The sequence below is a fragment of the Crocuta crocuta genome, unplaced genomic scaffold (assembly GCF_008692635.1).
Source record: "Crocuta crocuta isolate KB4526 unplaced genomic scaffold, BGI_CrCroc_1.0 scaffold516, whole genome shotgun sequence".
NCBI classification, from domain to species: Eukaryota; Metazoa; Chordata; class Mammalia; order Carnivora; family Hyaenidae; genus Crocuta; species Crocuta crocuta.
Window position 1 is genome coordinate 2557862 of NW_027529538.1, and position 27309 is coordinate 2585170.

The 27309-nt window shown below is 44.4% G+C and overlaps 1 protein-coding gene and 1 long non-coding RNA gene across 7 annotated transcripts in view; one reads left to right on the top strand and one right to left on the bottom strand.

Moving 5' to 3' along the window:
- Window positions 1-892: 892 nt before the first annotated feature.
- SP110 (SP110 nuclear body protein) overlaps window positions 893-27309 on the bottom strand; it is a 38292-nt gene continuing 11875 nt past the window's right edge. For 2 of the 6 annotated variants that reach the window (XM_077761364.1, XM_077761362.1), the window contains exons 7-19: window positions 27009-27077; window positions 24896-25045; window positions 22416-22496; window positions 18859-19005; window positions 16554-16622; window positions 10996-11094; window positions 10396-10538; window positions 9528-9572; window positions 4173-4288; window positions 3391-3496; window positions 3053-3124; window positions 2348-2488; window positions 893-1176 (exon numbers count right to left, since the gene is read on the bottom strand). In XM_077761364.1, the coding sequence (XP_077617490.1) occupies window positions 1066-1176; window positions 2348-2488; window positions 3053-3124; window positions 3391-3496; window positions 4173-4288; window positions 9528-9572; window positions 10396-10538; window positions 10996-11094; window positions 16554-16622; window positions 18859-19005; window positions 22416-22496; window positions 24896-25045; window positions 27009-27077 (1349 nt within the window). In that variant the 3' untranslated portion in view covers window positions 893-1065. The remainder of the gene's footprint in view (window positions 1177-2347; window positions 2489-3052; window positions 3125-3390; window positions 3497-4172; window positions 4289-9527; window positions 9573-10395; window positions 10539-10995; window positions 11095-16553; window positions 16623-18858; window positions 19006-22415; window positions 22497-24895; window positions 25046-27008; window positions 27078-27309) is intronic. The other 4 variants (XM_077761363.1, XM_077761365.1, XM_077761366.1 and 1 more) reach the window with 4 other exon arrangements.
- On the top strand, window positions 3335-6109 carry LOC144229327 (uncharacterized). Its single transcript, XR_013334461.1, has 3 exons — window positions 3335-3478; window positions 4386-4657; window positions 4766-6109. It is a non-coding gene; the product is annotated as an uncharacterized LOC144229327 (long non-coding RNA).

Genomic DNA, 27309 nt, shown 5'->3' on the forward strand with positions numbered 1-27309 from the left:
AGTGAGACATGGGGCTTGATCCCATTACCCTGGGATTATGACCTGGGTAGAAATCAAGCGTTGGACACTCAACTGACTGAGCCACCCAGCCACCCCTTGGCTCCGACATTTCAAAAAAATAAGTTAAAAATACATTTGCAAAACTTGCAGATAAGTATTGGGAGAATTAAAAACTGTTACAAATGCCTTCCAGAAAAGAGGGTGAAAACAAAGAAAATGACGAAAATCATGGGAAAGTATTCTGAAGAGAAGGAATAAAATGATATGGTAGAAATAAGGCTAACTACAAAAAACACATGGATGAATGACTTCATAGGCAACTATAAAAGTGGACCTGATTCAAAGGCAAGAGAATACCTGAGTAGTCGAATGACCATGAAAAAGCAGAGATCATGGTCAATATTACTTCTCCAAAGAACAGCAGGATATATAATTTTATGAGCTGGTTCTTTGAAAACAGTATAAATATTCCAGAGCACATAAAAAGGTAGAGGGTGTTAGGCATTATCGTACCCAGCTGGGATAGCCCTACGTTATTGTACCCAGCTGGGATAGCCTTACATGATAGGACACAGAAGTGTGAGGACCAACCTCTTTCATAAGTACAGGAGTGAAAATTCTGAAAAATACTCTCTGCAATGGTATATGAAATACATATATAAAAGCAAAAATAAATTGTACCCAAATTTAGAATCCAACTGAGTTTCTTTTTCATAGTGGTGTAGGGGTAGAAATTCTGAAGCCATTGTTGTAGTATTGTTGTAGTTTTAGTTGAGCAAATGAGTATATATACTGTGGGAGAAGAGAGATGTAAATACTGAGAAGGAAGAGGCCCTGGATGGGGATGAGAGGTATATTTTACACACATACATGCACGCACATGTGTACACACACACACACTTTTAGGTGTAGTAAGAAAAGACCGGTGTGATGATGGTACAAGGCTCTGATTTTGAGTCAAGAGGGCAGCCAATAACATCCTAGACTCACTGGCTGGCTAAAGATGGGCAAGGTCGCATCATCTGGATCCTGAAGTTGGGGTTCCTTAGTCTTTCTAGAACAGGGTCAAAGAGTCTGGAAGCTGTTCTCTTTGGCTTTGCAAAAACTAAACATGTCTTTGAGGTCCTTTTCAAATTCTGCCTCCAAGTCCAATCCTATCTGACCCAAGTCAGAAGTCTGAAAGACAAAAAAAAAAAAAAAAAAAAGCAAACAGATATCTAAGGACAAAGAATCAGGACCATCAAATCACTCGCATTTTTGGGAGCCCAGCCCTCCCTGTCCTGAAGGCTGTGCTTCCCCAGCAGCCAGGCAGTGTGTGTGTGTGTGTGTGTGTGTGCGTGCGTGTGTGTGTATGTGTGTGTGCACGCGCGCGTGTGTTTGTGTAGGTTTGGGGGGGGAGATGCTGCTACCATAGTATTGAAATGGATGAGCTTCTGCCCTGTTCCTAGCTTGAAACTGACAAATGGTCAGGGCTGGAGAGCTGATTTTGATCACAGCAACGCCTGAGCTTGGTGTAAAATAGAGAAAGATAAAGCATTTCTTGACAGCCCACTCTTAGAAGGAAAGATGAGCCTTCCATTCTCCAAGGCTAAGCCTGGACCAGGCATGGGGGGCTCCCTGTGTAGACGCTTTCTCCCTCCAGCTCCACACGCAGACACCAGTTTATAATTTGTGGTTTGGGGACATGCCAACTTGTGCCGTGGGAGGAAGGGGTGGGGGGCTAAATGGAGATGGAAATCTTCCTTAGGTACCTCCCAAGAAATATCTGCACAAATGGTAATAAAATTCAGGATAAACTCAGCATAGTAAAGGTAAGAAAGTGTTGGACTGCACAAGAGCGCGAGTTGTTTCCCTACCAACAAGGATGAAGCCAACACCCTCTGAGGCAAGTCTGGGTGTTCGGGCCACTGGGAAATTTAGGAGTAAAACAATCCAAGTATGAGCATCCTGGGAGTTTAAGTTATTTCATCAAATTTAATTCATTCGTTGATTTTTTGTATTTCTGAGGCATGGAGAACCTTGTAACCTATAACTACCTTTCCTCTCCATTTGAACGAGGAGGCAGGATGAAATGGATTGTCCTCAGTGGAACTATCCTGTCTGTCCTCGAATGGAAGATGGAGCTTTTTTTCAGGTGCTGTTTACGAGGATTTTCCCTGTCCTGCTTGCTGTTCTCTTGGACATCTCCTCTCCACCGCTGGAATTGAGAGGCTGTTTTCTTCTGTAAGCCTACTCTTTTTGACCTCTCTTCAGGACAAGATTGCTGCAACTCTTGCAAAGTTCTGCTGTCTCGGAAATTAGGGAAAATCGGAAAGGGCATGCAAAAGAAATAGGAGATGCCCCTTACCTTGTGAAACATTTTATGGTTGTGAAAGATCAGGCGCATGTCCCGAACAAACCACGTCACACTATACACTCTCTCCGTCAACCTTTCCTTAATCAGGTCCAACCACATGGCTTCCTGAAAGGGCTCCCCGTAATCGCGAATCTAGGGACAAAGCCACAAAAGCGGTGATATTATTAGCACAGCCATTGTTAGAGAAAACGGATCCACCTTAAATATAACAGAAGTCTTCATTTCCAGGGTGATAATGAGATTAGCATCTGCCATGTCTATACCAGGCACCCTTCTAGGCGCTGCCACGATATTAACACATGATCCTACAACAACCCCGTGACCCAGGCAGCTGTCATTACCCCCATTTTCTACGTGACAATACCAGGGGATGGAGAAGTTCAGCCGCCTACCCAGGATTTATGGTAGAGCCTGGACCCTGATGGGGTGCTCTAAGCCCCGTGCTGTCTGTAAGAAAGACATTCCCGCCTAAGAGAAGACGAAACTGAGGTACATGGGAGGCGGAGCAAGTCGCCGGGTGTCCCAGAACCAGGACCCGGTGGGTGGGGCGTGAGTCAGGGAGGCCCACTCCAGAGTCTGCAACTAAACCCGCTCTCTGCCGACAGCTGTGTCTGCAGGAGTCACGCTCAGAAACTCCAGAATGAGTTTTACTTAAGAGAGATGCCCGGAGGACGAGAATCGCAAAACATGACTTACATTATGTGGGGTTTCTGTGAAAAAGGAGCTTTGTGGGTGACAGTAGGCCTTCAAGAGGAGGAACTCACATTTCTGTAAAATGTGAAGAGACCTTTAAAGTGAAACGCAGCTCAGAAGAAGCGCAGCCAGGCCTGCTCCCCGGGCAGACACAGCCAGCCGTCCACCCATGTTTGCCGAGGAGCCACGGGTGTGTGGAACTGTGTGCAGGCACCGAATCTCCATCCCCAGAAGAGAGACGCCAGATGCTCCTTTGGACCCCCCTCCCCCTCCCCCTCCCCCTGTTGGACTTCTCACTGTCAGGAGTTAAGGAGAAGCCTTGGGGTTTGCACCCCGCTCACCAACTGCTCCTCGGGCTGCATCTGCCCCTCCAGGACCTCAGACTCCCTGTGACACTGCCGCCTTCCTGAAGACTCCATCCTGCAGAAGGTGCAACTCCACGGGCTCCTGGGAGGTCGGGCGGGAGTGAGCGAGGGCAAGGCCCCTGGAAACAGCCGCTGTCCCTACGGCTGCCATTGCCCTCCTTTTAGACATGGCCGATGGACAGAGCTGGGAGATAAAGGGGACCCCTCCCAGAGTCTCCGGGTCATGTGGGGCTGAGCCCATGACCCTCCTCCCATTGAGGGTGGCAACAGGGGGCTCTGTGCATGGAGGGCAGGGTCAAGGTGAGTGGTGGGTCCTCCTTGCTCTATCTGAGCTGCTGGGAGCCCTGCCTGCGGCACCTGAGTGTCAAAACTGGGCCTTAACGAGTGGGGAAGGAGGCCTCTATCAGCCTGTTGAGCCTGTGGTAAGATGCACGAACCAGGCCATGTTTCCTGTCGTTCGGAATAATTGCAGATCATAAACAACTGGCGTTTCCCATCCTCAACCCCCTGGGACAGGAGTCGGGGTTGCAAAACCAGGAAAGGACACCTCCCAGGGGCAGTAGCAATGTGAAGTCAAGGAGGCTGAGTCACAGACTCAGAGAGCCTGAGGCTGTCGCTGATACCAGGCGGAACATAGGCTGCCGCCCCGTCTAGCTGTTCTGGGTCACACCTGAGCCACGGCGCTCACGCATCCTGCTCTTCTGCTTGGAGATGAGCGACCAGAGGGTGTGCAGAAGGCAGGGCTGGGTCTCACTAACCTCTCGGCCTCTGCAGGCGGGATGTGACAGTCCCCATGAAAGGCTCTTGGACAAGTGATGCAGCAGAGCAGTGGTCCCCCTCTACAGCACACCTCACATTCTTTGGAGCTTTCCACCTGGAAGGGGAGATAATGCAGCAGCGCCGGCATCAGTGAGATCCACTGCACGCCAGCACTGAGGGGCTTTGTAACATGCCATCCTTGTATGTTCCAGAGCGCACGTTTCCAGCTGACCACGTGCTCCCGGAGAGCACCGAGCACGAGTCTGTTCCTTCTGGTTGATCGCAGAAAAGCAGATAGAAAGTTTCCTCAGGTTGCCACTTGAACCGCACATTGACAGAGCTGGAAGGGACTGGAAGTCATTTAAGCCCTTTCTACACAGAGTGTGTGTGGTCTGAGGACGAGTGGCATCAGCATTAACTAGGAGGCGGTTAGGGAGCACACCTGCTGAATTGAAATCTCTTTTAACAGGACCCCAGGTGCTTTGTAAGTACATGAAATTTGAGAAAATGCAGCTTTAGGCAACTTCCTCATTTTACAAGGCTGGGAAGACAAGATGTCTTTTTTTGTTTGTTTGTTTTCTGTTTTCTGCAGTGTCAACGCAACTTAGTGCTTGAGGCACCCATGCCTGGGTTCAGAGCTGTTTCCATCCCCTGTGTGCCATCTCAGGCAAGCGTGTTGGGAAGACCCAGAACAGTCCCTGGCAGTATAGCTGACAAACAGAAACAGAAAGACAGATCACTGCTGTACAAATGGGTTGTTTTGTGGGGCTCAGGAATCGCCGTCTTTCTCATGGCCTTAGAATGTGATCCAGTAAATTCTACAAGTGATCCTTACTGCTAGATAAAGACCTACAGGCAGGGGCCCCTGATCTTCTCCTGACCCCACAAGATGGACAGTGGGGCGTCATGTACAAGGGAAAGTAGGAATCAGGAAGAGGTACCTTTCTGTCTGTGCCTCTGGGTGGTGAAAAGGCGGAAAATAGACCATTAGGAGCTGGAGAACAGGACTGAGAGGCTGGGGATCAGTTACTTCTAAGGAGAGAAATCCTGCCACTACCCTCAACTGTCCACAGCACAAGCACAAGGACCTGGGTGAGGGCAGGAGGGATGGAAATGTCTTGTCCATTCTCAAAACTGGCCACTCAGCCGGGACAAAACTTCCTTTTTATTTGGGGATGAAATTAATCTCTTTCTCAATTGGGGAGGCTCCCTGAGCAAATTTGTCTACTTCGAAGGGCCTCAGGACTCCGTAAAGAGGGCTCCCCACCAATCCTGAAGTTCAGGTGAAGTTTCTGGCCTTCCCATCCCAAATTCACCGGTCTGCCTTTCTTTGTCCCTGGAATTGATCCTCTATGGCCATTCTTGCCCTCTGACTAGGCCTAACCAGGCCCAGGTTGCTGACACCAGCTTCCTGTGCACAGCCCAGACCTACCTCCTCCTCCCAGTTGAGATCCAAGTTGGATCCAGAGTCCCAGCCCCTCTGAAGTGTGAGCCCTGACAGCTTTTTTCTTTTTTCCCTTTTTTGTAATGCAAATGGCTGACCGAACCCTAGATGGTTTCAACACTCCCTCCACCCCAGTCAAAGATAGCTATCTCTTTAGTTCTGGAGTAAACACATTGCGAGCCACACAACTAGATAAAGAGCCAGGCCACCTGTCCCGGCTGAGGCTCCTTTGTTTTATACATCTTGGTTGATTTCAAGAACTGACCATCTGAGCCACTTTTATTCCCCTCTCTTCTCGTACTTTAAATTCCAGCTCTTATGTTTTAAATTCACCAATAAAGAATGAGCCTGCCACACCCTAGGTCCCCCACCCTTGCCTGTGCTCATTCTCTCTCTCTCTCCTTCTCTCTCTCTCTCTCTTTGTCTCTCTCTCTCTTTGTCTCTCTCCATCTCTCCGTCATCTCACTATGGCCCCAGGTATGCTCTCTAATTTCCACATCCTATAAGTAATAAAAAGTAATAAAAAATTCTTTTCAGTTTCCTGATGGTTATTGCTGAAAGGCATGAGATTATAGGAACCACGAGGGCCAGACTAGCCACAACACTGGTTATTGATAGGCTGTGACCAGCATAAAACACCCTGTTCCCTAGGCTCTGGAGTTGGATAGTTTCCAACACGCATGATATGACAGAGGATGAGAGAAAGGGCGTGCAACTGCACAGTCACCTTCTGACTCCGGCTTTTGTGTTCCACTGCTGACAGCTTCAAGTCCCACCCCTTCCTCTTACCCCTTTTACCACCTCTCGTCAGTCAGTAAGTCGATAAGGAAGCCATGGGCTCCCCCTCCTGGCCCCAGGGAGAAGTTCAAACCAGACACGCTCTGTCCCAGCAAGAGAATTCTCACCTTGGCTCCAACCATACCCTAATAAAACTTGGCGCTACTCCCTCTGGCCACTCAGGCCATTTTCAGACCAGCTTGGGAGCCTGCTCTACCCTCCCAAGGAAGTCTCAGTATGTGAGTAATCAATCATTTCATTTTCTCTAGGAGCGTGTGTTGCATCGTTAGTTTCGGTATCTGAACCCAGATTTTGGTGAAGGGTTGATCTCACCTCCCTGCAGGTAACTACCAGACACGGGCTCAACAGGCAGGGAGTCTTGGGGGCCAGGGGTCTGTCTTCTCTTGCTAACTGGTTCTGCCAACTGACTTACACTTTGAGTTGTATTGGGTCTACTGGGCCATGGCAGTGAGGTTGTGGTCATCCACCATGAGGCACTACTCATTCTTTCCAAGTTCAAGTCAAGAACAGGCCAAACTGGGCAGTCAAATAGTGAAACAGTAGAAATAATCACTCCTGCTTGAAACAGAGCTTATATAATGGGTTTTGATCCTTGAAATTTATACTGGATTCCATTAACTATTTAACAGAGGGGAAAGGTCCATGGGTTCCATTTTGTAAGGCTGATTGTCAAGTGTCAAAAGCTTAATTTTATTTTACTTCGTTATTCATTGGGTAAGAGTGTGCACACTCACTACAAGATATTTCAGGGCGGTGGGTATTATAACCAGGGGGCAGCAATTTTGATGGTTAAAGTGAGGTATAACTGTTTTTCCTCTATTTTATCTTCGGTCACTCCCCTACGAGTATAGAGGGTAATTTGCTTAAATTTAGTGGGATATCATTACTCAAAAGGAACTCCACCTATTAAGTTCCCTATACACAGTATTATTGAAATGACTGGCACCATCCGCCTGGCCAGTGTTTTGCTGTCCCATATTTGGCTAGTAAGTTCTGTTCTGTGCCTATTTCAACAGCAGCCCAGCTGCCTTGCAGCTGTAGGTATATAACACTCCTCGCCACCTGCAGTGCCTCAACAGCTTTATCAGCACACACAACCTCTGCAGGCAAGATCTTAACTGCATCCGACTTTCCCTGGCAGCATAAGTGTGACAGTACGCTGATGACATCCTTCTGATTTGACACACTCGTTCAGAATGTACAATTACTCACAGAGGAACTCACAGAAAGGGATAGGCCATTGTGCATACATAGTATGAGGCCCCATCAGCTCAGTAAATTTCTGGGCATTATTTGATCATTTGAAGGCTGTTCTATCCCTGGCACTGTCAAGAAACAATTGTTGACCGTCTCAATACTCACAACTATTGCCCAACATCTTTTAGACCTTTGGGTTCAAGGTGACATATGCCTGATTTACAGATTTTACTTATGCCCAATTATGCTTACTTGCAAATTGGCCCACTTTGAATGAGAATCCCTTCAGTCAAAGGCTCTAGAATCTGTCCAAAATAAAGCAAAAACACTGTTCTTAGTTCCCACCATATGCCATTAGAGTAACTACTTCTGTCTGCATACTGGGCCCTTCTAGAGATGAAGGCTCTCACAAGCACTCAGCCTGTGCTCATTTTGCCTTGGTTCAGGGAAGCAGCATCGCACAGGGAAGCCACAAAACACGTTTGGAATAACAGCATCAAGTCTCCTGATGGTACACATATACAAAGAGAGACACCAATACAGAATGGGTATACTGCAGAGTAACAGTAGTGTATTAGATAACGCTGCTGAAGAAAGGGCCTGCATTAGCCCATTTGTAGTCAAAACTAAACTTAATCTCATTATCCCAATGTGGCTTCTAATAGGTGGGACTGAAAGGTCAGGTCAAGTGTGCTTCTGACTATAACGTACTGACGTGTGGCATTGTGAGTGAGAAGGAACTAGAATATTGGGGCCATTAATTAAAGTTCTGGATTAAAATTATCTTTATTATTTTTTTGCCTGTTTACAAAAGTAATAAATGGTCATTATAAAATTTCTACCTGTACATAAACGTATAATATGGGGAGCAAATGTCCCCTATAATCCTATCCCAAAATAATCAATTCATTCAGATATATTTTCAATCATAGATCTACAGAGTCACATAAGCAAAATCTGGCTCCTTCCATACATACCAGTTTAAGCTTCTGGAAGCTCTCTTGACTTTAAAATCCTTGGGTGGTTTTCCATTACCTGAAGAGGTCTATACCCATGCATTTTTTAAAAAAATACCATTCAGTAATGTATCAGTTTATTTGGGAGTACTGATGGGCATTTGTATTCTTCCCTAATTTTTGGCTATTACAAGGAGCATCTCTGTACCTATCAAGATATTGCAAATCAGCATGAAAAAGATGTTTTATACAATAAACAGCATTGGGAGGACCCCTTGTCTTTTAAACTTTGAATGAATCCAGCCAAGGGTCAGGCCAGCCCCCAGGGCAAGATGGGAAAGGCACCATTGCCTCTGCTGAAAGTTCATAGCTAATGGGAAGGTCATGAATGAGATTTGTGTCTCAAGGGCATATTTAAGCAAGTAAAGAAGGCTGAGGAGGAGCAGCTGGTGCAAACAATGGATAACTGCCATTTTCACCTGGAGGGACGCTCTCCAGAGACAAAGCTCAGTTCAAACACTATTATTCCATTTTGATGCCACTGATAATGAGCATGTTGAATCAATACTTGTGTTCCATCAAGGATGGTCTTCTTGCTCTTACACATTCTGTTCTTGTCTATCTCCATGTCATATTTACTTTTCAAACTAGAGGACTCTATTTCTGACACCTCTGGTTTGTAGTCATCCAAATATCCAGTTCTTTCTCTAGACCACATGCATATCATCAGTTTATGCTCTAATCTTTAAAGAGTTATTTGTGTCTCCATCCCAAACTATGAAAATAATGATGGCACATCCGTGTACCAGTGTGCCAATGCCATTGTCGTGAAGATGCAATGACTAAAAGTAAAGGTGACACAGGACTGAGGAACTTGAGGACTCAAAGGCAAGCCTTTGAATGCAGAGAGTGTGCAACATGGCGGCTGAAAATGTGGTAGAAATTCACCTGCTATTTACCTTTCTCTTGACACTTATTCTTGGAGGACAGAGCAAAAGTCCTTTCTGAAAGAGAGAAGGGGTCAGTGAATGAGGTTATCCTGGAAGCTCTTCTTTTGTCCGCATCGAAGTTCCCCACGTCCTAGTGAATATTTGTACCTGGACATCCTATGGATCTCAAACCCAAGGTGTCTGAAAGAAACACCATTAGCTCCATCCTCCAATCAGCTCTTCTTCTGAACTTCACTTGAAAAAATCATTTTATTTCCTGTTACTCAAACCTAAGACTCATTAGTCCTTCCTTCCCAGTTCCTTTCCCACCCGCTTTCTCCTCTCTGTTTCTTCCTCTGTAGGCAAAATCCTTATGATTTCATTCCAGTGATAATTTTTTGAGTGTTTTTCAAGGCGTTGTGTTGGGGTCTGGGGTCACAGAGACTAGTAGCCTGGTTTGTCAAAACTAAACCATCACAGGATGGAGTGTGAGGCAGGGAAGTCCAGAGGAGAGATTGCCCATGGACAGGATGGTCTGGAAATGCACCCAGGGGTCCAGATGAGCTGGGTCTGGAAGGAGCCTTTATTGGGTGGAGGGCGCAGGGAAGCTCTCAGATCTGTGTCTCCATCTGGTTTTCCCTGACTCACTCCCATCCCCCCAATAGCCCCAGTCTACGCTTTTTAAGTCTCTCCTGACCTCACAGCCTTTTGCTCACATTTCACATTCTCCATGATCAGCACCAATCTACCTTTCTAACTTTATCACTCATAACTTTTTTCTATGAAAAATTTAGCTCTTTCTTGATCCTAATGGAATTTATTCACACTTCTGTAATTGAAATTGCACTCCTCCTTCAAGGAATTAAACCCATCACCCATCTGTCCCCTGTCATAATACCTTCAGCAGCTCTTCTAAGGTCTTTCCTCTGCAATGTACACTCTGCTTCCATTTCCTTGAAGTTGCCCGTTTTCCTTCAATTTCAAATTCCTTTGGCGTGAACCAAACTCCCTCTTCGTTCTGAATGCACTTCTCTGAGGATCCTGGAGGATCAAGACGGCCCATTCCGGGATCCGATTTCATGCTCTGTGAATTCACCCTAAACCTCCAAACCCTAACTGTGGTTGTTCCACCTGCCTGGGTCCAGAGAGACTCCCCAAAGGGACGGAGCAATAGCAGGGGAGTCTGCCTTCCTCCTCTTGCAGGCTGAAGGAAGCCCTAAACCCTGTGGGAGTGGGAGATGATTTGCATTTTATGGGACATCTACATGCAGCAAGTAGTGCCACTTGAAGTCCATGGATGACTTCCACGTGGGGGTGGAGTGGCCTGATGGCCAGGTTCACCATGACATGGAAAAGCAAAACTTCCTTGTTAACAAGCACTTCTTTCTCTGCAGCCTAGCTTGCAGGGTTTATCTCCTGGACGATTAAATACATGGGTATTTTCCTCTCTTCTAGTGGCTCTAGGGGTTCCAAAGAGCAGAAGATGGAGAAAACCTACCTTGTTTCAATTTCTCCTTACATAAAATCCCTTTAGCTTCACCACAGGTCACAGGAAGTTGAGGAGAGTGAAAATCCACAAATTCATCTTTGGGTTTTTCTGGAAGTAGAAGGGAAAGTAGAAGAGTATAGTTCTGTTAAGCTTTCATTCTGTCTCTTTCCTGAATTCCCCTTTCCCCGAATTCTAACGATAGTAATAGCAACAATAATCATGTAAATGGCATTGGGGAACAGCCTCTGGTTAATTGGCAGCACATCTCCCATTTTGAGTGGCAGATTAGCCATGTGTACAGAATAGTTTCTGATAAACAAAACTGTCACCACCAACACTGCATCAAACAAAATGTTTTGTAAAGCATATAGGGCTCCTGTGGTGAGCTTTAGTTCATAAGCTAATTGGCTACCACCTAATGTTCCTTTATTCCGTAAGCATCCCATTTTTCCCTCTGTGCTGAAAGAAGTTGCCTACCCAAAATATTTCATGGTGCTCATGTAGCTGGAAGAAAAGTCTTTGTCTATCATCTTATCACCTGATTAAACCAAGGCAGGATAAGTGAGGTGCTTATCACCGAGAGATTAGTGTCGGTATCATTTTCTGCTGTCCTTTTTCATCTTATTGCTTTTCTGTTTCTTCCTTCATGAGTTAAAAAAGAAAACCCCCAAGAACTCTAGACTAATCTGTAAATTGCACACGGAGACTTGGCAAGGGTGAAACCTTGAGCAAGGATGTGAGGTATTGATTCAGGAGAAACAGTTGGAAGAGTTTAAAATAAATACCAGCCATTCCTGCTTCTTTTTACCACAGCCTGCCTCACTGTGGGTGAATTCATTCCAGATAGACTGCAGCAGGATGCAGGAGGGTACAGATAGTCTCTGGGGATGAGGGCAAGGTGCTCCCCATGGCTTGTGTTGAGTTATACAGGATGTTACATGCAGAATGAGGCAGGAGAACAGACAGTCCAACTTCTCTCTTGCCTCAAAACACGTATTGAAAGAGCCAAAGGAAATGTATGAAAAGGCAAGAGCATCCCCGGAAAAAGAAACAAGCAGCATCGATGGCAAAGAAACCGTTGGTTACTTTGGAAGGACATGAACTAGAGTCAGAGGAGAAAGCAGAGATCGCTGAGAAGTGAGGGGATGGCTTCCCTGGACAGAATGCTGAAGGATGCCCAGCCTTGGAGGGGCGGGGGCTGGATAGGAGTGAGGGGGTGGGCAAGAACTTAGTTTCAAAAGCCAGCCAGCATTCTTGCATGGAGTGGCTGGCTCCACCACTGTCTCTGGACTCTGCCCACTTAAATAAATATGGCCCAGGGGATGACAGCTCAGCCTCAGGAGCCAGACTGGCTGGGCTTATGATCTTGGCTGTGCAATTTACTAGCAAGGTTCTGTAAGTGCATATTATTGTCAAGGCTGAGTGGAAGACGAGCCATGGCGGATTTCTAACTTGAGTGACAAGGCAGACGCACAGGTAACTTTGGAACACTGCTGCAAACTGCGGGCGTCAGGGACCTTCCATAGTTGTCAGCCTCATGGAACTAATTCCCTATGATAAGTACACGTCCCAAAACACAGATGTCCCACACAGGCTCGCAAGCAGATGCAGGAGCAGTGGGCGGCACTGGGAGTTCTGGGCAGCAAGCCAGGGTGCAGAGTTGTGGGCACAGGCAGAACTCCCTCCTTTACCTGGTTCAGGCAGGCCACCAAGTCAGCCAGGATCTTCTGTCCCGAGTATTTCCAAAGCCACCGCCCTGTGAGCCAGCTTCCTGATCTGTTCCTGTAATCCTGCATTTAGCTTAGTCTCACCTGCTCTGTCTTGCAAACAGGCTTTTAAGGATAGAACCCTGAGGGGAAGGCCTCCTTGGCGCTCTCCCACATCTGTTAGATCGTGTTAAGCTGGAGCAAACAATGAGGAGCCTGCTATGAAACTAAGCAATTAACAAAGAGAGGTCCTGGAAATGGAAAGCAGGGTGGAGGAAACAAAAAGAAAGCCTCACAGAGACAAGGAAAACAGAATAGAAAAAAGTTCACAGGTAGATGAACTTCAGAAATCCTTACAGAACACAGGGTGAAGGCACATGGTGAAAATCATACACGGACAGACATGGCCTGGGGAAGGGTCTGGAGCTCCATGGCCTGTATATGAAGGGTTCGTGGGAAGATGGGGTGGTTGGAAAAAAGCCATGATCAAGGAAACAGTAATGGCCACGCACACATTGTGAAGTTTATTTTTACAATAGCCTATGGAAAGGGAAGGCAATGATAGTGATCCCTCATTTTATAGATGGGGGACTCAGACTCAAAGTTGGAGAGAGAATTCCTGGAGATCCCCACACTGCACAAGGTGGAACTGGCATTGGAATCTAACATGCTGGACCCCTATTCTAGTTCCTTCCATACTGTCAGAAACGCCTCAACAGGACTCCATACTGTGTGTTGATAACAGCACAGAGACAGCCGGTGTTAAATCAGAAGGCACAGCCAGGCCGGAAGTGCTAAGGAGACAGAAGAAGCTGATGTTGTCAGACAGCTATCAGCGTTTGCTTAGATTTGTGCCTTCTCCTCATGTTTCCTAAAAAGACCAGGGAGCAATTTTTTTTTCAGTGTAAAGAACAAAAAACTTGGATTTAGAACACCTAGGTTGATTTTAGTTCATGCGAGTCTTTTATGCTCTAACTGAATCTGTAAAGTGGGCTAAACAATACTTATTTGACGGTTAAATGGCAAAATGTACAACAAGGTGCTTTGCCAGTTGTAAAGTGGTGTACACTTGTGTTTTATCAGGGCCTCTGCATATGGTTGTGTGGGTTGTACACTGAGCAAGGATTCCATCTTTAAGGAGGTCTCTGATTCATATTCAGAGCTGTATACTTTCTACAAGGACTTTATGGCTGAGGGCAGCAAAGGACCTGGTTTTAGGAGTCAGCTCTGAGAGATGTAGGTAAAGTGTATTGAGGAAAGGGCACTTTTTCTAATGCACACAAGTGCGTTGTCTGAGTACATGGAGGATCTGATGTATTCATACTTCATGAAGAAGAAAAGATAATGTATTGATTGGACAGTTATTTAAGCATACACTGTGTGAGGCACGGAGCACTGGGCATAGACCAAAGAACAAGACTGACCATTTACTGACCTCATCAGACTTTCACACAGTGAATAGGATGTACACAGACAGTTAATTTTAGTTTTGACAAATGCTGTGAAGAAAAAAAACATGGCTCCACGAAGGCGGGTCAGGGAGACCTGCCCTTGCCTGCTGGGACAGAGAATGCTTAGTTCAAGGCGAGTCCTGGGGATGTGTAGCGAAAGGAAGAAGGAGAACAAGGGGAATCGGCTTTCGAGAAGGATGTTTGAGCGGGGTGCTGGGGGCCGAGCCGTCTCCGGCAGGTCCAGGGGTCCCTGAAGGATGGACGGTGTCAGCGAAAGAGAATGAGAGAGCCCCGAGATTCTTTCTGATCACCAGGCAGGCATCTCTGTCCTGTTGGCTTTGGTGTCTTTATTTATAGGTTAAATGATAACATGACATCAGAAAAAGGAATTTTTACAATGGATAACTCTTTGTGATAAGATGCTTTGGAAAGTGTACAGAAGCAGGTTTTACAGAAATATTCTTGCAGAACTATTCCAATTATAGTGAGGTTAAGTAAATCTTATAACTAGAGAATTAGGGTATTCTTAGTAAAAGACAGGATACCTATTTGTTCTAAGTTAATCACGCTAAGGTTAGGTCATAGGTTAAGTGTATAGATGGGCTAAGAGTCATTCTGTCTGGCTCTCAGATCAATGTTTCTGAGCTGGTTAATAAGTTGTTTGTGGACACCTATTTGATGCTGAATGTGTGAACACCATGGAGGCCCTAAATGTGTCAGCCTTTTGTTTGTGGGTGATGCTTTAGCTCCTCTTACCTGTTCTCATCCCAGCCACCTGTAAGGGAGGGTGTTTGCAGAAAGTAGGCCTTGGGGAAGGGACTGCCGAACATCACCAGTTAGGAGAAGGTGTAAGTATGAACTTAAGTTCTGCCCTTATCTGTGCCTTAACTCTAAATTAGGCTCTTTGTCTCGGGGTCAGGCTCAGTTGTAATTCTTGTGTTCTTAACCCCCTAAGTCTTGGATCTGCAAGGCCCTCAGGAAGAGCCTTTTGACAATCATCCATAGAGCTTTCATCTAAAATCTCTCTTGTAAAGGCAGGAATATGCTTTTCTTCATGAGGTATCTGTGTTCAGAATATTGGTCTGATATGGAATATTGTGAGGCCTGGTCAATACCAGCACAACATGAGCCAGTAGTAGCAGGAGATACCAGTTTTCATTTCTCATGGCGGTAGCTGTGCAAACACTGCCATTTCCTTCCTGTGACTGCCATCCAGAGAGGCCGGTGGGGCTCCCGGCAGCGGGAAACACTGAGGAAGCCCTGGGCAGGAAAGGACGGTGAAGCATCCAGTGTCAAAGGAACCTATGCTTTGAGAAATAAGACACTTGGGGTGTAGGTGGGGATTGGATTATGCTGTGCTCTGTTTCTTGACCTAGGGGCTAAGTACATGCGAGCTTTTCCTTTGTGTTAATTCCTCAGGCTGTACCTTTATGCATCTTTCCTTTTTCTTTTTCTTTTTTTTTTTTTTTACAAATAGTTTATTGTCAAGTTGGTTTCCATATAACACCCAGTGCTCATCCCCACAAGTGCCCCTCTCCGTGCCCATCCTCCCCCTTTATGCATCTTTCTTAAGCATCGTACCAGTGCTACTCTAAGTGCCGGCGCGGGACAAGACCGGAGCTTGATCAAAGAGAAATAAGGCATCTCCACTGAGGAGGTCTTGCTGTGCAAACAGGGTGCTCAGTGTCATAGTTGATTTATAAGCTCTCTATTTTTGCAGACTTGCAGCCAACAGACTTGTGGATGGCACCAGTCTGAGGACCCCACCTAAAGTAGCACTTGTTATACTTCAATAATAAGTTCGTGGGGGGAGAATGCCAATGTCACTGGAGCCTAATGAGGGAAGAGAGAGTGAGAAGGGATAGTGCTGAAGAAGTGTTACAAAAGCAGAAGAGAAATGAATGCTTATAGAAAAGGAGGAGGGGAAAAGAGAGGAGGACAGAGAGGAAGACAGTGGCCCCAAGAGGTGGCGGAGAACAAGGGGCGGAAGCCAGCCAAGGGGCTGACCCACAGCCAGCAGGCCTGCACCCCGCCTCTTACAGGAAGAGAAGGCTCAGCTCTCCAGAGGTAGGAACACCCTTAGGGCCTGGCTTGGATTAATGTTTCCACCAAGTTTTAGAATGAAGGAGGTAGAAGTTTATGTTAGAACTTGACTCATGGGTATGGCCTTTCTCTCTTAATCACTTTTGGGTCCTTGTATAATTTTGTTTGAAGAATCCCTCCCAGTGCAGAAGCAGGTAATCAGATATGCAGTGCAAGGTATGTGCCGGTGTCACCTGGAGTGTCAGGTGTGGCACCTTGTTAGACTGCTGGAGAAAGCAGGTGAAGGAGACCTCGGAGGCGGAGGCCAAGGGTAAGAGGGAAAGAGGGGGAAGATAGGACACAAACAATCAGCAGGTGGCTTACTTACTCTTTGGGGGAATATTTTTCTGACACCTTCTGGTTGAACTTGAACTGACATCTTTTTTCCTTTTCTTTACTAAAAAAAAAAATTAATTAAAAAAAATTAATATCATTTATAATTGGAAACATAGACTTATATGCTTTACATATCAACTATTCTAAAGAAATTTTCTCTGTCTTTCTACCACTTTGGAGAGACAAGATAGATGTGAGTCTTATGAAATGAAAGGAACATTATAGCATTGACCATGGAGACATAGCAAGTTCATGTTAACAGAGAGGAAGGCTAAAAATATTACAGAAGCCATATTTTCATAAGTTAATATATATTAATAGAATATATAATAATCAATATAATAATGTGTATCTATGTATTTAATACAAACACTAGAAGTAGATAATGGATATGTACTTATAAATATTGCATAGAAAGGACTTTTTAAGGAAGAAATATAGGACATAAAGCAATGGTTCTCAATGCAGGTTGATTTGGTCCCCCAGGGGATATTTGACAATGTTGGGAAATCTCCTGGTTTCTCATGAGTGGAAGGAAGATGCTACTGGCATCCAATGGTTGGGATGTTGCCAAACATCTCATGAGGCACAGGACAGCCCTCATGACAAAGAATTATTCAGCACCAAATGCTAATAAGTGTCAAGGTTGAGAAACTGACATAAGCCCATCTTAAAAAAGATAAACTGATCTGTCTAACCAAATTTACAAAAAAGTCTCCACAACCCAAAATATCTCAAGTAAGTTACAAAACGAAAACAAAAGCAGAAAAACTGCAAAAAGATAACAAAGAGTAAATTTTCATAATTGATCAATAAAAATGAATAGTTCTATACAAAAATGGGCAAATATGAACAGGTAAACCTCGAAGGAAAAAACTTCTGATAAAAAAATTATTTAACAAACAGATAGTAGAAATAGGCTAGATGATGTTATTATAAATTGTGACTCTCCCAAATTTCAATGGTTAATTATAGGTATCAGCAAATGACAGCCTGAAGGCCAAATCAGTCCAATGCTTGTTTTCGTAAATAAAGATTTATTGGAACACAGCCAAGTGCACTTATTTAGATATTTGTCTCTGGCTGCTTTCATGCTGCAATGGCAGTTCTGAGTAGTTGCAATAGAGATTGCAGGGCCAGCAAAGCTATTATCTGGCCCCTTTTAGAAAAAGTTTGCCAAGTGTTGGTTTAGAACAACCCAGTTTTACTTCTCCTTGTGCTACTCATTCATCACAAGTTAGGTGTGGTTCCATGTTATTGACATACATGGATCCTGGGGACAGAGCAACCTCTGTCTAGAACATTGTTGGTCCCATGGCAGAAAGAAAGATGATACAGAGGCTTTTAAAGTTTTGGCTTTGAAGTGCTCTTCACACTTCTGTCCATGTTTCCTTGGTCAAGTCAAGTGACATGGCCATTCTGGAGTCCACATGGCAAGCGTATATACCCTTCTGAGGTGTCAGTGAGTAGTAATACAACCTACCACAGCATGTTGAACCACATGCATGGTGCAAAGAAATTCAAAGGAAAACATGGGTGGAATACCATTCTTTGCCTTTAATCTGTCAACGCAGAAAACTTATTGTTTCTAGTTTTGGCGAAGGTGTACGGAAAATGATGTTAATGGGAGTCTAAACTGGCAAGAATTTGATCATCGGCATGTGCTTATTTTATTTTTATTGTTTTATTTTATTTTATTTTAAATTTATTGATTTATTTTGAGACAGAGAGAGTGGAGGAGGGGCAGAGAGAGAGGAAGAGAGAATCCCAAGCAGACCCTAAGCTGATAGTGTAGAGCTGGACATGGGGCTCGAACCCTTGAACTGTGAGATCCTGACCTGGGCTGAAACTGAGTCTGATGCTTAACCAACTGAGCCACCCAGGCACCCTGGTATGTACTAATCCTAAATATGTAGACTTCACTCCTAGAAAGAAACCATTAAGAAACATTCCTGGGAGTGTGTCCACTTTGAGGATTGATGCCACTTTTTGTATGAGGCCAGCTTGAATCCAGATAGGAGCCCCCAGACTCAGTGGAGCTGTGGTAACTCTACTAATAGAAATGTAAACAGTAGACGCTGGGAAGTGGTCACATGAGTCCATGTGGAGGTGCCCTGCATGCTGGGAGCACACTGGCTTCTACCCGCAACCACTCCCAGCCCGGAAGCTCCTTGCTGTCTTCTGCACTACTCCCTTCTTCTACTATTTCCTTCACACATCCACCCAACCCCATGTCTGCCCCGCGAGAGAACCCTCCCACGCAGAGCATCCATGGCAGATTCAGTCACCAGCCTTACCCTCTGGTTCAGAGGTTTGGGTGCATCCAGTCCTTGCCTTTTGGGCTCTCCTCATGACCTTTGAGTTCCTGGTTGAATCATCCTTCCTTTCAGTTGTCTGATCCACCACTTGAAGCTTCTCTTGGATTTTGTGTTCAGGTGAGGCTGCTTGTGGGATTTATGAATAGTTTAAATTGGGGTCCCCAGTGAACCTCCTCCTCTCCCTGTTAGTGACTTCCCTTCTCATACCCCAGTCCTCAACCTTTCAGGAAATTCCTGAACCCTTGTACACTTTTATCTGCTATTTTCTTATAATTATTCCTCTTCTTTCTTGTATCTTTTTTTCTTCAATACTGCATCCTGTTTCCTTTTCTCCCTGTCAACTCCTCTTTTTGTCTATTAATTATACATGCATCAACTAGAATGTAAGCTCCATCAGAGCAGAGATGCTTGGGCTTTGCTCACGGCTGAGTCTGCAGGACCAGGGACATGTGCCTGACACAGACCTCACACTCCATCCACGTTTGTTGACTGATCATAGAAGGAGAGCATATTTTTGAAAATATCAAAATGATGTATTTTCTATCCTTGTAAATCACAATGTCCCAGCTTCCCTACTTATTAACTCACTAAGTTTCTGGGAAAGCACAGAGATGCTGGAGTCAACTGAGATGTCAGTGCTCAGTTTGAGACTGTTTTGGAGACCTTACACAAAATCTTGCGGTACTTGTTGAGAGCCCAAGAGATTTCTAAGTTCCAAACATTACCCTTATAGTCTAACAATACAAGTTTGGAGGTCTAAATGTGAAGTTTTCCCAGAAGTCATTGGTAAAGAAAACTCGGTATATGACAAAGGCTAAATTTCCTCCAGCCCAGGAAGGCAATGGGGTTGGAAATAGGGAGGAAACCATATGGGGAAGAAGAGGGCAAGCAAGTAGATCTGAGTCCCCCGTAGGGACTGAGAGGCACTGAAAACAGGCAAGAAATTTTAGAGCATGTCCAGATCAGCGACACTCATGTCATGATGCATGTTGGGAGCTGAGGGGAAATGCCCTCCCAGAGTGCTCACACAGTAGCCCAGAATTCAAGGGAAATCCCACTGACTGGCATACCTTGGGCCCTGGGAACACAGTGTTGAGTAAAAGAATGAAGAAAGAGGGAAGGAGAAAGGTGGGGGGAAGAGAGTTCATGAGAGGAGAACGGGGTGGTGAGGACAACAGAGAGATAAAGCAGAGGAACCAGAAAATGCAGCTTCATAAATTTTTGTTTCCCATACTGCAAATAATGCGATTTTTGCACAGAGTAGACACGTGATAAGCAGGCATGAGTCAGTTCAGGTGGGTTTGAATGCTCAGTGACTCCAGATCCAGCTCCAGTTTGATACTGGAAGTCTGAATCTTGTCTGCCCTTTTAGGATTGCCTTGTCTACTCCTCCTGGCTCTGAGCCAGACTAGACACCGTCCTAATCCCAAACTGTCTGATACCCCTGTCCACTTCCACCTTATTTCTCCCAATGATAAGAGAAAAGAAGTCTGTTGGAACCAACATGGTTCTGGGTTCTCCTCTTTTTGTGAGGAGTGGTGTCCAAGGAGGCAGGGGTGGAGCTGACTATGCTCCAGTGATACCCAGATGGCCATGTGGCTGGAGAGGAGGCCACGCTGGTCATTAGGTAAGGGATGAACAAGGAATAATGACTCCACTCTCCTTGCTTACTTTTTGGGAGCCTTTATTTCTGTCTTATTTTTGAAGTCGGCAGGTTATATTTTTCCCTCTTTCCTAAAATAAGAAAAAAATCTCTTATGGCTATAAATATTGATCTACACGCTTGAGAGGTCAATATTTTACAATAAATTTATTTGTGTAAAAACAGTACTCCATTTTACTTAGAAATAAAAAAAAGATTGAACAAAGAAGTGATAGGCACATTAAATTATTAACATGTAAAATATGCCATTTTTCAAATTAATAGCCAGTTTTTCAAAAGAAAATAGAGATTGTTATAAGCCACAGATAGAAGAGATTCCTTTAGTCAAAATGCAAGACCCCAAATCATAAAGGTAAAAGATGAACAGACTTCACTGTTTAAAAAATTAAAAATTTCCACACTTCAAAAAATATTCTCATAATATTAAGACAAAAATTGGGGAAAATTGCAGTATAATGTGTAAAATATAGAAGCTTAATATCCTTAATAGATAAAGAAAAAGAGAAATAGAACACTTGGAAGATGGGCAGAGAACATAAGTTGAAAATACTCAAAGAGGAAATACAAATGACAAATTTATTTAAAAATTATCTTTAGGCCACCAATCATGAAAAAATTGCATTGTTTGGTTTTATGGATACCCATCCTTGAAAAGGTTTTATCCAACCTTGTGTTGATGAGGATGTAGCACATGATTACTTGCATATTATCAAAGGGAACCCAAACTCCATTTTTTAAAGAACAACTCACTGACATATATGAAATCGAAGATATGCAGACTCTAACCAGGTAATCTCACTCTTAGAAATTAATTCTGAGGAAATCATTGGACATGTGTGCAAAGGTACAAACACATGCTAACCTGATTGCTATTTTATCTTGAATAAAAATAGGAAATAGGCTAACTGTCCATCATATAGATGATTATTGAAACAAATTGCTAATTATACAATAATATGCTATGTAAGTAAAAGAAAAAAGGTAGCATTCATATGCAGATATGTGTGTTAAATATACAGTGAAAAAACTATTGATAAACGATATAGTGTGAGCTGCTATTTATAATGAGATAAATGTATGCATATTTCTAAGGTATAGAAATAAAGTGGAGGAAGCAGATAAAACAGGACCTTTATCTGATTAATAACTTCCTGTACAGATTCTGCAGATTTCATTGGGAACATTGTATCACACAGGACAGGATAGGTTATGTTGCAGTACGGACAAAACCAAATTTTGTTGGCTTGATGTAACAATGTATTTCTGTCACTCAGAGCTCTCTGTAGGATTTGGCATCTCCCAGCATCCTTTGCGGAAGTGCTGAGACCCATATTGTCTTGGCCTCCCAGCACCTCCCTCTTCTACACACTTCCACAGTCAGGGGCAGGGGGTGTGGAGAGCTATCCAGTGGCTCTTCTGTGTTTTGACTCTGTGTTCTGTGACACTCTCACCAGCTCATGGCCAGACCTGTGATCATGGCCCTATCTCCTGCAAGGGGCTGGGAAATGCAGTGTCCGGGGAGGGGAAGAGAGTTGGAAATAATGGAAAGCACTAGCAATGCTGACCACAGGCAGGTACTGCTGGTTGTTCATCTTTCTCTGGTCTCCCTTTTTCTTACTTATCAGGCCACTGATACCGGTCCTAGAATAAAAATGGCATTTCCCAACCTCCTTCGCAGTAAGGTGGAGTCAAGTAACTCCTAGCAACAAAATGGCAAAAGAATTACTAAATTCAACCTGCATATAGTATCCTGCAATGGAAGAAATGTGCCCTCATTGACCTTGCCTCTTTCCTTTAGTGGCAATACAGACCTGCTTGCTGGACCCCAGCTCCTGAGGACTACTCTCTGAGACTTGCAATCCCTCATCCTTACCATGCACGATGCTTGGTGGTGTGCTGGGCGGCTCCTGGGGTCTCTTTTCTTCGTTCATTTCTGAACAGTCATCACTGATCTCTGAAAAACAACAACAACATTCCTTTGAGATCTCAGAAAATGCCCCTGGAGCGTTCGATAGGAATTTCCTGGAGTCCCAGGAGAGACCATTGCCCTGACGGCTAGAGGTTCTGGGTACTGCTTGAGCCTCCATGACCCCTCCTGAGAATGCATCCACCCCTGGGTCTGTCTGCCACTCTGGGGAGGAGCAGAGCAAGGCTGGGCAACAGAGTGTCCTCTGCCAATGGAGACATCCAGTGAGGGGCTGTCATCTGAGCCCCTGAACCAGAGCCTCAACGTGAGGTCCTGGATCCCTGGGGTGTCCCGGAAGCCCCTTCAGGAGATCTTTGAGGTCAAAACTGTTCCCATACTAAGATGCTCTTTGCCTTTTTGCTATGTTGACATGTGCTCACATGGAGCAAGATCCCCAGCAGGTAAAGCTGCTGGTGTCATACCACAAATCAACGCAGGGCCCCTAAAACCTAAGGAACAGTCCTCTTCAGTCTCCCTTCCCACAGACCAGTAAAAGAAAAAAAAAAAAGCCAGTTTCACTTCAGAATGTTCTGGATAGGCCAATTAAAATTATTGACTTTCTTACATTTCTCCCCCTGAGTGTACATCTTCTTAATAGTCTATGTGAAAAACTGGGGCATCCATATAAAGCAGTTTGTTATATCTTGAAGCACAAATGTCTCAAGAAAACTACTTGTGTCATTGAGCTATAAGCTCACTGTATAATTCAGGGAACCAATATTTTTCAAGTGTCCATGATATTATAAAATCCTCCCTAAATAGACGATTCATTTAAAATGCAAGACAGGGGCACCTGGGTGGCTCAGTAGGTTGAGCGTTTGACTTCGGCTCAGATCATGATCTCACCATTTATGAATCTGAGTCCTGCGTCAGGCTCTCTGCTGACAGCTCAGAGCCTGGAGCCTGCTTCTGATTCTGTGTCTCCCTCTCTCTCTGACCCTCCCCTGCTCATACTCTGTCTCTCTGTCTTTCTCAAAAATAAATAAACATTAAAAACTTTTTTAAATAAATAAAATAAAATGCAAGAAAACATAGGGATGCCTGGGTGGCTCCTATTTTGAGTCTGACTTCAGCTCAGGTCGTGATCTCATGGTTCGTGAGTTTGAGCCCTGCTTTGGGGCTGCTTTGGATCTTCTGTCCCCCTCTCTCTTTGGCCCTCCCCTGCTTGCACACACTCTCTCTCTTTCAAAAATAAATAAATCATTTAANCTTTCTCAAAAATAAATAAACTTAAAAATTTTTTTAAATAAATAAAATAAAATGCAAGACAGCATAGGGGTGCCTGGGTGGCTCCTATTTTGAGTCTGACTTCAGCTCAGGTCGTGATCTCNCCCCAACCAATCGAATAGAGAAGCAGCTATACAAATCCAGCTGTCTTTGATCAAACTGGACGCTTAGTGAGGTTTACAAAAAATGTAAAATGCTGCCGGTCTTCTCGCCAATTTTTTTAGTTGGGAAATATATTTATCTTTCATAAAATGTGTTTTTATGTTAACAAGTAGTTGGTATATTATTGTTACCTTCAAATGAATTAACATAAATATTTTTAATTTTTAAAAATATTTTAATTATTTAAAATTATTTTTAAATAAATAAAATATTTAAAATATTTTGAGAGAGAGAAACAGAGTGCAAACGGGGCAGGGGCAGACAGAAGAGACACAGAGTCTGAAGCAGGCTCTAGGCTCTGAACTGTCAGCACAGAGCCCAATGGGGGTCTTGAACNTCTCTTTCAAAAATAAATAAATCATTTAAATAAAATAAAACAAAATGGAAGACCGCATAATGCATTGTACTGGGTGCAATATTAAAGGCGAACACACACAGATACCTCAAAAAGCTGTTTAGATACTCCATCCTTTTAAACTACAGATCCTTGTAAANAAAATTATTTTTAAATAAATAAAATATTTAAAATATTTTGAGAGAGAGAAACAGAGTGCAAACGGGGCAGGGGCAGACAGAAGAGACACAGAGTCTGAAGCAGGCTCTAGGCTCTGAACTGTCAGCACAGAGCCCAATGGGGGTCTTGAACTTTACAGACCATGAGATCATGACCCGAGCCGAAGTCAGACGCTTAACCGACTGAGCCACCCAGCTGCCCACATAAATATTTTTAAATGATTGGTTTTTAATTTCCGATGAAGTACATACAGATAAACGACCTAAACTAAAAAGACTGCCTGAGGCCATAGCTGACCTCAGCTGTACCCTGTGGACACAGCTGTTTCTGCACAAAATCTCCTCAAATGTTCCTCTTGCCACACACACCTCACCGTCTTTCTTTGCACCTCTCCTCCTTTTACACGTCCACCCAATGCTGGGCCTCCTTGGTGAGATACCCTCCCACATGGAGCAGTAATGACAAATTCAGTCACCAGCCTTACCCTCTGGTCCAAAGGTTTGGGTACATCCCGTCTTTGCCTTTTGGACCCTCGTCACGACCTTTGATTTCCTGGTTGAATCGTCCTTCCTTTCAGTTGTCTGATCCACCACTCGGAGCTTCTCTTGGATTCTGTGTTCAGGCGAGGCTCTCCCTGAGCCAAATAGATAGTGAATGGTTTTCACTGGGGGGCCCAGTGAAGCTCCTCCTCCCCCTCTCCCGTGCCCCCAGCCCCCACACTTTGAGATCTCTGTATCCCTGTGCCTCATTTTTCTCTCCTGCTCTTTCTCTGCAGTGATGTCTTTTCTCTTGTGTGCACCTTTCTTTCTCCCTTTGATTCAACATCTGCTCTCAGCCCTGTGCCGCCTGTTGAAATTGACCAGACTCCCAGAGCAATGGGATTTCTTTCCTGGGCCCTGTCTGTTTTGACACCTTCTTCCTGGAGGTGCCCACATCTAAGTAAAAATGGCCACGTGGCCTCTTTTGGCACGGGAGGAGTGTCCTAAAGGACTTCTCCAGGTTCCTCAGGAACGCAGGAACATCAGGAGAGATCCAAGGTCCCCAGGGGCCTCTAGTGGGGAAAATGCAAGGTGTCAAAGAACTGAGGGGCCGTGTGGTGGAGTGTGAGGCTAGGAAAGAGGATTGATGATGATGATGACAGAGGGGAGGGTGTAAGAGTTAGGTTTCTTTCCCATGAATCTGGATACCTTCATTTTGCCGAGGACTCCTATTTATATCTTTGGATCTGATGTTTTTATTGAGTGCCAGATAGGCATATTGTGGGGGAAATTAAGCTCCCTTGGTTTCTCAGTACTTTTGTGAAAAGCTCTAGCCTCCTGAGGCATGAAAATGTACACAGAATAAAGACGGGGAATGCTTGCTTTCACATCCCTGGAAACATTTCGCTTTTCACACACCATGAGAATGAGATCTGTAGCTAGTAAATTGCTGTCTGATCCAAAAGGATAATAAAACTTCTCCTCTCCTGAGATTGCCAAATGCCTACAGCAGGACTAGCTTCCTAGGCTAAGTCCCAAAGTACCAGGATTACTGGAGCCCTCTCTCCATAGGTATTTACACATCAAAAGGGATGAAGCCCAGAATGTGGAGACATCTTTAGTAAAAGCTGGAAACACCTGGGGTTTCTCTGCCTCTTAGAAAGAGGCATTTAAATTCCAAAAGATTAGGGTGAGGATTGAGGATCAGTTCAATCTTATCTCAAAGCTGCAAAGTTTTTTTTTTGTTTGTTTTTGTTTTTTGTCATTGTTTTTTTGTCTTTTCCCCCATTTTTTCAGGAGAGGAGGAAGATGGCTTCCTTGTCTTGTCTATAAATGGATTATCGATCATTCTCTGTCCCTTGTCTATAGGATATCATCTGCCTCTCAGAAGGACTCCATGAGCTCTCTTCTCATTGCTTGTGGGTCTGCATTTGGGGGTAGATAATGCAATGTGACTCTGGCTGTTGCTGGTTGTGAATGTCAATAAGGAATTCTTTCCCCTGATCCAGGTGCCTGGGGTTCCTGCTTGGTCATATACACAAAGAATGGCCCTATGCAAGTGGGGTACCATCTCAGACCCTTCACAGTTTTGGATAAAACATGACACTGGGGCATAGACAACTAGCATAAATCTTAAAGTGAACAGGTCAAAAATGGGAAATTCTAAAATTTCCTCCTAAATTATTTGTATCTTCCCTTAGCAATGTACACCACCACTCACCCAGCCATTCAAGTCAGAAACTGAAGAGCAAGACTTGGTTTCTCTCTCTTCCCCAGCTCCCAATTTATCAAGTTCTGTCAACTCCCTCCAAGCTGTTCTTGAACTGGCCCTTATCTCCATCTCCTCTACCTGATCTGAATGCAGAGTTCTATCAACTTGCATGGCATCCTCCCCCCTCAAAGGGTTGTCCTGCTTCTATTCTTTTCCGTTTCTAATTAATCCTTTACACTGAACCAAAACCGTTCTTGTCAAATGTAAAAGGGGGTCATGTCACTCCACTGACTGGATCTCTTCAATGGCTTTTCATTTCATTTGGAATAAAATTCAACTTCGCACACCTTGACCTACAAGCATGAGCTGTCTGCAGCCTCCCACCTCCTCTTGTTCTCTCATCTTACCTCTAGAGAGGCTTTTTTTCTGGTGTCTCTTTTTTGGAGTTGACCAGATACTTCTTTTTCTTTTCTTTCCTAAAAAGAAAAGGTATAGATAATCTTTTCATGGCTACAAACATAGATCTGCCAACCTTATATGTCAACAATTTTCAGCTTTCACTTTTGGTCTTCAAACCATAGTGGCAAGGAGGTCATTGGTGACCTTATGTGATGCCGCTTCATGGATTAATGACAGAGAAGATATTATAAAGTGGCCTGCGAGAGACAGACGTGAGTAGATGCAGACAACACGTTTAAGCAGCTTATT